The 11,522-nt window shown below is 34.4% G+C and overlaps 1 protein-coding gene across 1 annotated transcript; it reads left to right on the top strand.

The window, feature by feature from the left end:
• The first annotated feature begins 6,176 nt into the window (after positions 1-6,176).
• On the top strand, positions 6,177-8,988 carry LOC105347663 (peptidase M20 domain-containing protein 2). The gene is made up of 6 exons (XM_011456823.4): positions 6,177-6,653; positions 7,197-7,345; positions 7,447-7,589; positions 7,698-7,852; positions 7,940-8,180; positions 8,734-8,988. The coding sequence occupies exons 1-6, from the start codon at positions 6,288-6,290 to the stop codon at positions 8,868-8,870; spliced, it is 1,191 nt and encodes a 396-aa protein (XP_011455125.2). The 5' UTR covers positions 6,177-6,287; the 3' UTR covers positions 8,871-8,988.
• The last annotated feature ends 2,534 nt before the right edge of the window (positions 8,989-11,522 follow it).

The raw sequence follows: 11,522 nt of genomic DNA, 5'->3' as shown, positions 1-11,522 counted from the left end.
AAAATGCAAAAAATCTAAATTTATGTTGAGTTCATGCTATTGTATCAAATATATTGTCTTAAAATCGAAAAATATCTTATACTGGACAAATATTTATCAGTTTATACATTTAAAATTCTATAATATACGTTCGTGTAAATGTAACCGCATGAAAAAAAGAGTGTAATATATAATATATAATATTTGTTCAACAAGTATTTTTAAAAAAAAACCTGCGCAATAAAGCTAACAAAAATAAAATAGAAAAAAAAATATTGAATAGAAAATAGAACACCATCATAATTCTATTTTTTATTAAGGGTAGCACTATTGGAACATCATTCATATATACAAGATTAAGATAAAATTGTATTTTTTAAATAAAGATCTGTTTAGATGTAATGCTCTTGACAGCCCCCACTATTTTTTGTAGAAGTGAATAGAAGATAACACTAACTTTTTTTTTGGTAAAATACAGTTTTCAGAGAAGTGAATTGTTTAATGCTTTTTAAGATAGTTAAAAGATTGTAGAAACCCATATTTTGTAATAGAAAGATGGTCTTACAGAAAATGAAAATCTATTTTTTCCAACTACAATTAATCGTTTGTCGTTTAGTGTCATGTACCGTATTTGCATGTTAACAATTTCAATATCTCTAACGTTTCAGTCAGTTGAGAGAGAGAGAGAGAGAGAGAGAGAGAGAGAGTTGTCGTTCGTTATACACTCAGACTCCGATATGGGTAGAGAACGTTAACCCAATCTACATGTATACGTATGACCCGCTGGGGCATAACACAAAGTTTTAACAATGAAATGCTTTGTTTGGTGATTCATGCGAGATATGGGGGTAGCAATATTTCAGGGAAAAAACATAATCCGCATAAAAGAGTTAGATTCTATATTCTGTGTACGTAAAGATCATGCAAAACAATTTTGAACCTATCATATTGCTCTTGCAATTTTATTATTATTCTTCAAAGTTGGCTAAAACAGCATTCTCTCAGTCAAATGGTATATTTCTGCATGGCTTTTGGCCTTGATATCCCTCAGGACCGACCTACCCCTAAAAATTTCTTAAATATTAAAATTTCGGAAATTGATTTGTATCACACTAGTGGTCTGTATTTATATCAGCATGAGTTAATTCTGTATAGCGGAGTAGATTAAACCGCTGACTATGTAATAAAAGATTTAAAAAATAAAAAAAAAAATAAAAAAACCCGCTGGCTATGTTACACAGGATGTGTTTTGTGCCCTGGTTCGATTCCATCTGTGGGCATCATTTTTCTTTTTTAAAATTATTGGTCTGTATAAACAACTTTTCATTTTTATTTTTTTTATGCAGGGTTGTTGTTTTTTAATTTTACTCCGATTTTCTTCCTATAATGCACGTTTGCTCTTCCAATTGAAGACATTTATGACAAAGTATGTACTGAAATGAAACCACTCAACCGTAACTATACCTTAGTGTAAGCACGCTTTGTTTGAGGACAAGCATCATCCACTTTGTGTTACTCGAAACAGGTGCCACTTAAATAAAATCATGCCCAGTAAAGATTTTGCGTTTGCCTTTCCAAAGAGAACATCTATAGGAAATGGTACAAGCATGGGAGAAGTATTGCAAAGTAGATGCAATTTGTTCTTTGCAAATAACGTGTGCATTGCAATTGGTGACATTTTATGCCTAAAATGCAGTAGGAAGGTTTATAGATTAGAAAAAATGTGGATGGGTCAGTTAGACAATTGACAACAAGAATTGCTAATTTATTTTAATGAATAACTGACAATATTTTTTAACCTTATCCTGTTCAAGCTGCAGGGCTACATTTCAGTATCGACACACTTCTTAAATTTCTTTTTTTTAATATATATATAATTTGCATTTCTTACACCAATGACATTTTTCGAAATTCAATGTATCATCTCCAAAGAATTTAGGTGTAAAAGGACGTATATACACTAAGGGGACAAGCGACTTCTTTACCGCCATGTTAAAATTTATTTCAGAAAACATCATGTTCAAAACTGAATGTGATATAAGGAAAATAGATACCCGATTTTACCGTCATTGTGGACACGGCATATGTTAGAATTAAACCATCGTAATTATAATCCTATACGGGAATGAAGTGTTCGATCTTAAACTACTTGAAAAGTGCTGCTAGAATCCCGTGCTTCGTTGCTGTAAATAAAAAATACGTAGTATTTTCAATGAAATTGATAAAGTCGAGGGGGTTTCCGATAAAAAATGTCAATATATATTTTATGCGATTAACAATAGGATTCTAGCAGTAAAACTAATAAACATGAACTAATTGCTGATCGAATAATTGTATCATATATACAAATGAAATTCGGGGTAGTGTTACTTTTTGAGTTTTTGTTAAGGTTAAAAAGTTATCTACTTTTAACTGTCACGTGATACCATGGCACGGCAGCTTCAAAGATCGACTCGATTCCGAAGTAGAAAAATAATATCATGGCGAACACATTCACTTGATATTAATATTCAGCACTGTTTTCATAAAAATAAACAATGTTTAAATTGATAATATCGACGGTCATTTAACTCGGAGTTGCCTTAACCTACCCGCGCAATGCAGACAAAAAATATTCCAGCGGCTCTGGCTGTGTTCTTAGTTAACATTCTGGTCACGTTATGTGGTTTTCTTTGTATACCATTACCAAATACTAATATCAATCACAAAAAAATTGCCAATCATGTTAAGCGTGCGCAGAAAAATAACAATTTAATGTTTTGTCGTTTCGTCACGGGTAAGTCATTTCAAACGGCGTTGTTTGATTTCATATGTGCTATTGATAAAAAGATATATCAGTTAAGAAATGTTCAAAATTTCACATCATTTTATTTTAAAGCTGCTTGGTCCGATTTTATATCAAATTTTATGCACGCTTTTAAACGATGGCTATGCTTAGTATAATTATGTATAATAATAGACATTGCAGTAGTTTTACCCGTCAATTATGCCAAATTTCAATGAAGAAAAATACGTTACAAAATTTGCTAACAAAACAATATAGCATTGAATGATTTATTTTTGACGTCGTCGTGTCAATAACTGCCGTCAGGTGAGCAGACAAATTGAATAACGCGCGTTAGCGCGTTATGATAATTTGTCTGCTCACCTGACGGCAGTTATTGACACGACGACGTCAAAAATAAATCATTTAATGCTTATATTTACATTCCCTTACTGAAGAAATCAATTGTTTACTTAAATAAATCGATATAAAGTGCAGATCACGGAGGGAGTGAATAAGTAACAGCAAGAACAGCTGTTTTGTAAAACCGGTTTAAACTGGTTTTCACATAGACTGTTGAGATGAGATCGACGAGCATGAAAATATAATCCATGATAAATAACTCTTGAAATGTTGCTTTTAACAATAAAGTCAAATTTCTTGTTGAATAAACATGGTTTTTTGACAATATTCTTGAAATACATTTTTTAACCGATAACATAGAAATCACTGTTTGAGAACTACTTATGTAAATTACTCGTAAATTCATACGCAGTGAATAGGTGTTGCATTTAGAGGCATTTAAACATCACGGAATTTAATGGAAAAACACAGTAGAATGTAAATATACGACATTAAAAGGTACCGCGTTATTTCGCCTCATGTTAAATTTCACCCCTGACGACGAGACGGGTATGGTTGTATTACGAATTTGACCTCGATTTAAATAAAGGTCGAAATGATCAGACAAATTACAAATAAGCGTGTGTACGTTTTGTTCGCTAATATTTCCAAAGTCTGCTTTCATTACAAATTTGTAATCGATGCATAGCATGCGGGTTGAATAACCCCAATCATTCGGGGGACGAAACCAGGCGGTTTCCTTTTCTAAACATTCCCGTGATGCATTTTGGTTTGTTTTTTCGTTTGCCCAAAGAGAAATTATTTTTATTTACTTTGAATATTTCTAACTTTGAAAGGAGACTGATTCTGCTGGTGTAAATAGGAGAAAGTCCATAACTTTTTAAGATAAATGATTTGTATGAAAAAAAAATTGATACTGTAATTACAAAAAAATCGGACCAAGCAGCTTTAAAATAAAGATTCTTCGTTTTATCATGGTGAACACTTAGAAGTTTTGTAGAGTGTATGGTGAAGTAAGTTGTATATGTTCAGGCACGCACATCGTTTTTATTTTATAGGGGAGGGGACAGACTTATGCGAAATCAATCATGACAAGCAAAAAGAAAAAAAGGGAAACTCTTTTTAGCCAGATTTCAAAATCCTTACGCTGGGGGAGGGGGGGGGGTCTCTTCAAACGTAGATATAAGTACATGTAATGAACAGCAATGTTAAAAGATTCACGGAGTAATGAACTTGGTTGCCAAACAAGTTTACATTATTATAAAGTATACTTTATTAACACTCAGTTAAGAGATCATTTTCCACAATTTTTATTTTTTATTTTAACAGTGGGTCATCTCTCCACGTTTTTGTTGGTTGGAATCGGTTTGATTTCCTTTAAACTTTATATAGAATATCACAAAAATATGGAGCCCAGACCCACTCTATGAAAGAATTTGGAGGTTTTGACACGCATACGCCGGTTTTAATCAACCTATTCCAAATATTTACAGGTTATAAATCGATGTTGTGGTAGCTATACATTGCTTTCAATAATTTAGAAAGAAATTATGAGAGTTGTTCATATTTTATTTTTATAGTATCTTATCTAATCCTCATATAGGCAGTTTATATATTACACGCCTTATTCACCCATCTTCTTTCCATTGCAAACACATAGGGGGAAATATACAACAAATGTAAATAATTATATGAATTAAAATTTAGACAAAATTAATCCGTAAGCCATTAATTATCAAACATTTTAAGAATTAACGTAAAGCTAATTTATGGTGGCATATCTCTGCCCCTTGTGTGCAAGTTATTTTTCTATTAATTATATCGACATGCAAGATAGTTATATCAACATGCAACAAAAATATGTTGACATGCAAGAAAACTGCAATCAAATAAGAGTTATGAAAACTCTCAAATATCGCCAACATGTGACATCCAAGATGCTAGATACGCTACCTATATTGATGTTAACATGCAACTTATTTATGTTAACATGCAACTTATTTATGTCGACATGCAACTTATTTATGTTAACATGCAACTTCTATATGTCGACTTGCAACTTAGTAAACATGCAGGATGAATATGTTGACATGCAACATATTTATGTGGACATGCAACTTAGTTATGTTGACATATAACTTATAAGTTGCGTGTCAACATATTTATCTTGCATGTAAACATAACTAAGTTGCATGTCAACATATTTATCTCGCATGTCAACATAAGTAAGTTGCATGTTGACATAAATTAGTTGCATGTAAGCATATTTATCTTGCATGTTAACATAAATAAGTTGCATGTCGACATAAAAAGGTAGCATCTAGCATCTTGGATGTCACAATTGGGCGATATTTGAGATTTTTTGAGATTTTGTATAGTTCTTGCCTGATTACAATTTTCTTGCATGTCAACATAGTTATGTTGCATGTTGACATAATTATCTTGCATGTCGACATATTTCATAGAAAAATAACTTGCACACAAGGGGCAGAGATATGCCACCATACTAATTCTATTGCTACGTGATGTTATACACTGTACTGAGATTATCTATATCCTTTACACGTATCAAGGTTGCCTATGCATGCAAGATCATGTCTGTACATATCATAGCTCATTTAATTCTATCTAAGGCCGCCCAAACTTAATTCTACGTCTAATGTCACTTCAAAAACACCAAATCTATGAGGAAGGACGACAAAATTAAACAAACAACATTTTCAAACAAATGATTCTTATTGTCCTTTTTGATCAAATAAAATATATCGGAAAGGACATTATCTATTCATAATAATATTGTGAGTATTACAGCTACCAGCTACCCCTGTATTAATGATCTTTTTTGACAATCCCATTGAGTATCTGATTTATATAGTTAATAATATGCTTTATGCCTTTTCGAGTTTCTACAGATTGCAGTATTTTAGTCTAATCAAAATAGGTGTTTGTATGTTTTTTCTAAAACACAATTTCTCTTATACCTACGCACGCGGGTTTAATTACGTTAAACGTAGAATTAACTTTCGACAGCCTAATAGCTGATGTATAGTTACAAGTTAACTTTCACAAAGTCAAGCGATAAATTATAAATGTAGATGACCCAGTAGATATACACAACCATATAAATGTCATAAAGAGATAGGAGAATGAAATAAAGTTCAGAAGTTTCAAGGCAGGAAAGATGGCGGATTTAAAACAGGTCGCTTGTAGTGCTATAGATAAACAGGCCGAAGATTTGAGTCTCTTGAGCAAGGAGATCTGGGACCACCCTGAACTAAACTTCAACGAAGTTTACAGCCATGATTATTTAACAAAGTTTTTAGAAGACAGAGGATTTCCCGTGGATCGGAAGTACAAAAATGAGACAGCTTTCCGGGCCGTTCTCGGGGACCACTCTTCCGGTCCTCACGTGGCTGTTCTATGCGAGTATGACGCACTTCCGGAAATTGGACATGCCTGTGGACATAATCTTATAGCAGAAGTCGGAGTGGCAGCGGGAATCGGTATTAAGGCAGCTTTTGAAAAGGCCGGAAAACCACTTGGAAAGGTTAGCACATCTACATTACTTCATATATAGGTGTTGGAGTCATCGTCCTCCGCAGAATTTTTTTTTTTTTTGGGGGGGGGGGGTGGTCTATTGGCTCAATTCTCTAGCAAATTGTAATGTTAACAAAATGCGGTTATATTTGTAATGTTAACAAAATGCGGTTATATAAACCAACGCAACAAAACAAAAATTCCTTTTAAATAAAAGGAAAGAAAAACCAAACATTTCTAACCAAAATTAACCGAGGTAAAACTATGAGTATAACGATACATGTAAGTGGGTCAGTTTGTCCAAGAGAATACCCCTTTTACCCCGGGTCATATGTTAAATAGTATACAAGTAGATATTGTAATTGGTTTTTACTTATGCGACTTTTTAAAAATTAAAGTGTACATTGTTAAGAAAGAAATTAACAAGGATGATAAATTTGTTTAATGGCCATTGAGTAGGAGGTACATAATCCCAGCCTCAATCAAAAGACGTTAATCGTAAATATAAATAGTAAAATGTTTTTTGAAAATAACTTGATCATGATCTTTGCAGTTATCCGTGATTGGTACGCCAGGAGAAGAAGGTGGTGGTGGCAAAATTATCTTGTTGGAGGAGGGAGTTTTTGACGATGTTGACGTAGCTATGATGTCACATCCGGCACCAATTGACGCACTAAACGTCGGCTTTAACGCAATTAATACGCAAGTATAGAGAGAGCATCAAGTTTACACATCGTGTGATCATGGGTTATTTTTTAAATCTTTACTATGCATTCTTAGTGCTTGTATTCTTTTTGAAATAGTGTAAGGGTCACTTACAAAGGAAGAGCATCACACGCTGCGGCGTTTCCATGGGAAGGCGTCAACGCTCTTGACGCTGCAGTGACCGCATATCAATCCGTGTCAAATCTGCGTCAACAAATGAAACCAACATGGCGGGTTCATGGCAAGTACTTGAAGGCTGTTATGGAATCAAATGAACAATAGAAAGAAGTATTAACCAACAAATATTCCACACTACGTTATTGATCTCAATGTATGAATTTTATTTTAGGAATAATTTCAAAGGGCGGGGTTAAGCCCAACATCATTCCGGAAGAGGCAGAGTTAGAATATTACATCCGAGCACCAATCAAAAAGGAATTAGACGTTCTAACGGAGAAAGTCATAAACTGTTTCCATAGTGCTGCCAAGGCAACCGGCTGCACTGTACGTACGACATAAATTTGATTTTTAAACTTAAGTTAATGATAACATATACCGGGAAATATTATTTTAAATCATTTCCTTTAATAGGTGGAAGTTAAGTTTGAAGTACGACCTTATCTGGATGTTATTCATAATAAGTCCCTTCTGAAGACTTATGAAGAAAATATCAAAACATTCGGACATTATGGGACTCTTACGACATCGGAATTTCCGGCCGGCGGATCCACGGACATGGGGAATGTATCTTATGTAGTCCCAAGCATACATCCAATGTATTACATAGGAAGTGATGCTTTCAACCACACACGAGAATTCAACACAGCGACAGGTATAATGTTTGTTTGTGTCAAAGAGAAGTTTGATATAAGCTTGCCAATAGTAAAGTTTTTGTTAGCCATTCATGTCGTCTTTGGCTTATGGAAATCAACAACATTTGTTAGTCCCTATATAACCATGTACATGTACTCTGTATATGTGTGAACTATCTAGACATTTACACTATACCGCTGAATTCCATGGTCTTGTTATATGGCTCTGAAAGTTCAGACTCCATGGCTGTAAGCAATTTGCAATAGTTACGCCAATATGGCAGCTGCAGACTTGTAGCTCAAACAATTGGATGGACGGGCATCAAATTCCTTTTATTTACTTTTCATTGTATAGTTTTTTTTTCTTCTTCAAAATTGTGTTCATCTTTTTCTTTGCAAAACCCGTAACCATTATTAAACTTATTATCTCATGAACCAACAACACCAAAAAAACACCAACATCTTTGATACTTTTATAGCTATTTCGGCTTCTTATGAACCGCATAATCAAGGATTCTTTAAGGGCCAGTCATTTCGTTGTTCTTTTTAATCAGTCATACCATCTTTTTACAGGTGACCCAGCGGCCCAGCCCTTTACCTTGTCTCAAGGGAAGGCCCTAGCAATGACCGCCATTGATGTTTTCACCAATCCGGAGCTACTTCAGCGTATCAAAGACGATTTTGCAAAAGACTTACAAACCAGGGAATAACCGAATTCGAAAGGGACAAATTCGACCTCCAACATCTGTGAAATATTACCGGGGGCGGCTGATGATTTTCTGTACACATTATGATGTACTAGTATGTGATATTGCCTTTCATTTTGTACAGCGGTGATCAAAAAATCAACAACTGACATAAAGGAACAAAAACCAGAAGCTTTTTTTTTTTACGAAAGAAAAGAAATCAATGAAAGAATTAATCAGTTTTTGTATTCATACACTTTTAAACATGATAATATTGTTACACTATTTGAAAAGCATATACATGTAATTATTAAATGTTTTGGAATCAAATTCAATCAATTCTACTCGGAATATAAATCATCCGTTTTTCATTTAGACTTTGGAGACTGGACTACCTTATATTAAACAACCTTTTCGTTAAACTTAAATTTTATCATAGGTTAAAGATGCCAATTAGTGCAGTTTATTTCTTGGGAGATCTTTGTAATTAATTAAACTAATGAGCAGGAAGGCCTAATTGTAAGTAAAGCGAAATACTTTTTAAAATTTGAGCCTAATGACTGAAAAAAATCAATCAAGTAAAATAAGTTAAAATATGTTTAATAAGATGACTCTTTGTACTGTATCAATAGTACAGAAAGTTATCTTAACTTGTAAAGTTGTATTTCTAAGGTTAGGTGCCTGTGCAAAGTACGGATGTTTAAAATCATAGATCTTCGTTAGGGTTAAAGATTCTTAACTGTAGCCTGTAACATAATGTCAGTGTGACATTAGTACAACAGAGATATGACATGGTCAGTACGGGTCAAACGGGGTCAGGAAACGGCCGCCCTGTCCCTCTACAAGATGATTAAGTAGTAGAAATGCATGTTGTTATCTATTGACCAGAGAGAGAGAGAGAGGGGAAGGGGGGGGGGTTAAACATGCAGGTGTCTCGAGAAGGCACAACAATAAATTGGTATACATGCATGTAATTCATCTCTATACACTATCTCGAAAGCTCGACTTTTTATGTCGAGTGATCATCGGACATTCCAAGTGCTCGAATTTTCAATTCCTTTGCAAGGCACATCAATCTTGAGAGGTTGACATGATAGTCTCGAGACCTCGACCCAGCATGATCATCACATTTTTTTCGAGTGCTCGACATATTATCGATTAATGTGGTCGAAATGTTAAACCTTCAGTGAGTGATCGGCTTATGAAACCTTGAGGACTGGAGTGGTCGACATGATAAATCTCACTTCAGTGATTGATCTTTATATAACATCTCGATTGCTCGACATATTAAATCTTCGAGTAGTCGACATATTATTTCAAAAGCTCGACACACCATTTAGACTATAGGCTTCATTTTTATCCAAGAAAAGCTCTGCAGAATGAATAGTGCTTGACCCATCAATTGGATATACATGTCATCGGAAAATCGGATATGTATACATTTCATGCGTTTAACCTTTCGTTTCAGTTTTTTATCTGAAAAACTGAGTTTTACCTAAAATCATTGAACTATACGATACCATGACCATCTACAATTTTTACAACGAAATATACAACGTTTTTTGCTACAGAGAAGTCAATTATGATTTACGAAGGACGTTCAATAATAATGTCACTAATCAAATTACATAAGATACATGGTTTAATTGACCTTTTATTTCCTTTTCACGCATGATTTGGTTAATATTCTATTTATGGCCGTTTATCTGACCACGTTTCATCATCGAATACTCCTTTGAGAAGCTGATATAAAACCCCTACTCGAAACACTATGAAAATATGACTGGCAAGTTATCATATAATAAGGCTGAAATTTAGAGGCTACAGAAAAGCATGTGTCAGACTAGGTAAAGACTCGAAAGAAATTTTAAAAGAACTGTGTGGTGTGTATGGAAACAAGTGTATGTCATTGAGACAAGTTTTACAGGTGGGTCAGCTACTTCAAAGATTGCCAAACATGCAGACTTTAAGGAAATTAACGTCCTGGAGCACCTCGTACATGTAAGGCTTCAACGTATGCAATACATGTACTTGCAAAAATAGCCGATATAATTACTAATGGTGGTCGATTAACCATTTCACAAATAGCAATCTAATTAAAATTAGACTTGTAATTCCGCTCCTCTACGATACGCTATACAACTTGTATAGCGTATCGTAGAGGAGCGGAATGTATAGCGTATCGTAGAGGCTATATGCAATACTTTGCCAAGAAATGACTAAGTTCAAAAGCTGGTATTTTTAGCTCACCTGAGCTGAAAGCTCAAGTGAGCTATTCTGATCACATTTTGTCTGTCGTCCGTCTGTCTGTCTGTCCGTCCGTCTGTCCGTCTGTCCGTCTGTCCGTAAACTTTTCACATTTTCAACATCTTCTCAAGAACTACTCGGCCAATTTCAACCAAACTTGGCACAAATCATCCTTAGGCAAAAGGGATTCAAAGTTGTGAAAATTAAGGGCCACACTCGTTTTCAAGGGGAGATAATTAGAAATTAATGAAAAATTTCGAGAAATTTTCAAAAATCTTCTTCTCCAGAACCAGAAAGCCAGGAAAGCTGAAACTTGTGTGGAAGCATCCTCAGGCAGTGTAGATTCAAAGTTGTGAAATTCATGACCCCCGGGGGTAGGGTGGGGCCACAATGGGGGGTCGAAGTTTTACATAGGAATATATAGAGTAA

This window comes from Magallana gigas, chromosome 9, assembly GCF_963853765.1.
Source record: "Magallana gigas chromosome 9, xbMagGiga1.1, whole genome shotgun sequence".
In the NCBI taxonomy this organism is placed as follows: Eukaryota; Metazoa; Mollusca; class Bivalvia; order Ostreida; family Ostreidae; genus Magallana; species Magallana gigas.
Note: the sequence above shows the minus strand (reverse complement) of the source record. Positions and strands in the feature narration are given on the sequence as shown.

What these genes read in the sequence shown, in the direction of transcription:
- LOC105347663 (XM_011456823.4), top strand. Translation starts at nt 6,288, where the DNA reads ATGGCGGATTTAAAACAGGTCGCTTGTAGTGCTATAGATAAACAGGCC. An exon ending in GGCTTTAACGCAATTAATAC is followed by an intron (nt 7,346 to 7,446) that starts GCAAGTATAGAG and finishes TTTTTGAAATAG; the next exon opens with TGTAAGGGTCACTTACAAAG. An exon ending in ACCAACATGGCGGGTTCATG is followed by an intron (nt 7,590 to 7,697) that starts GCAAGTACTTGA and finishes ATTTTATTTTAG; the next exon opens with GAATAATTTCAAAGGGCGGG.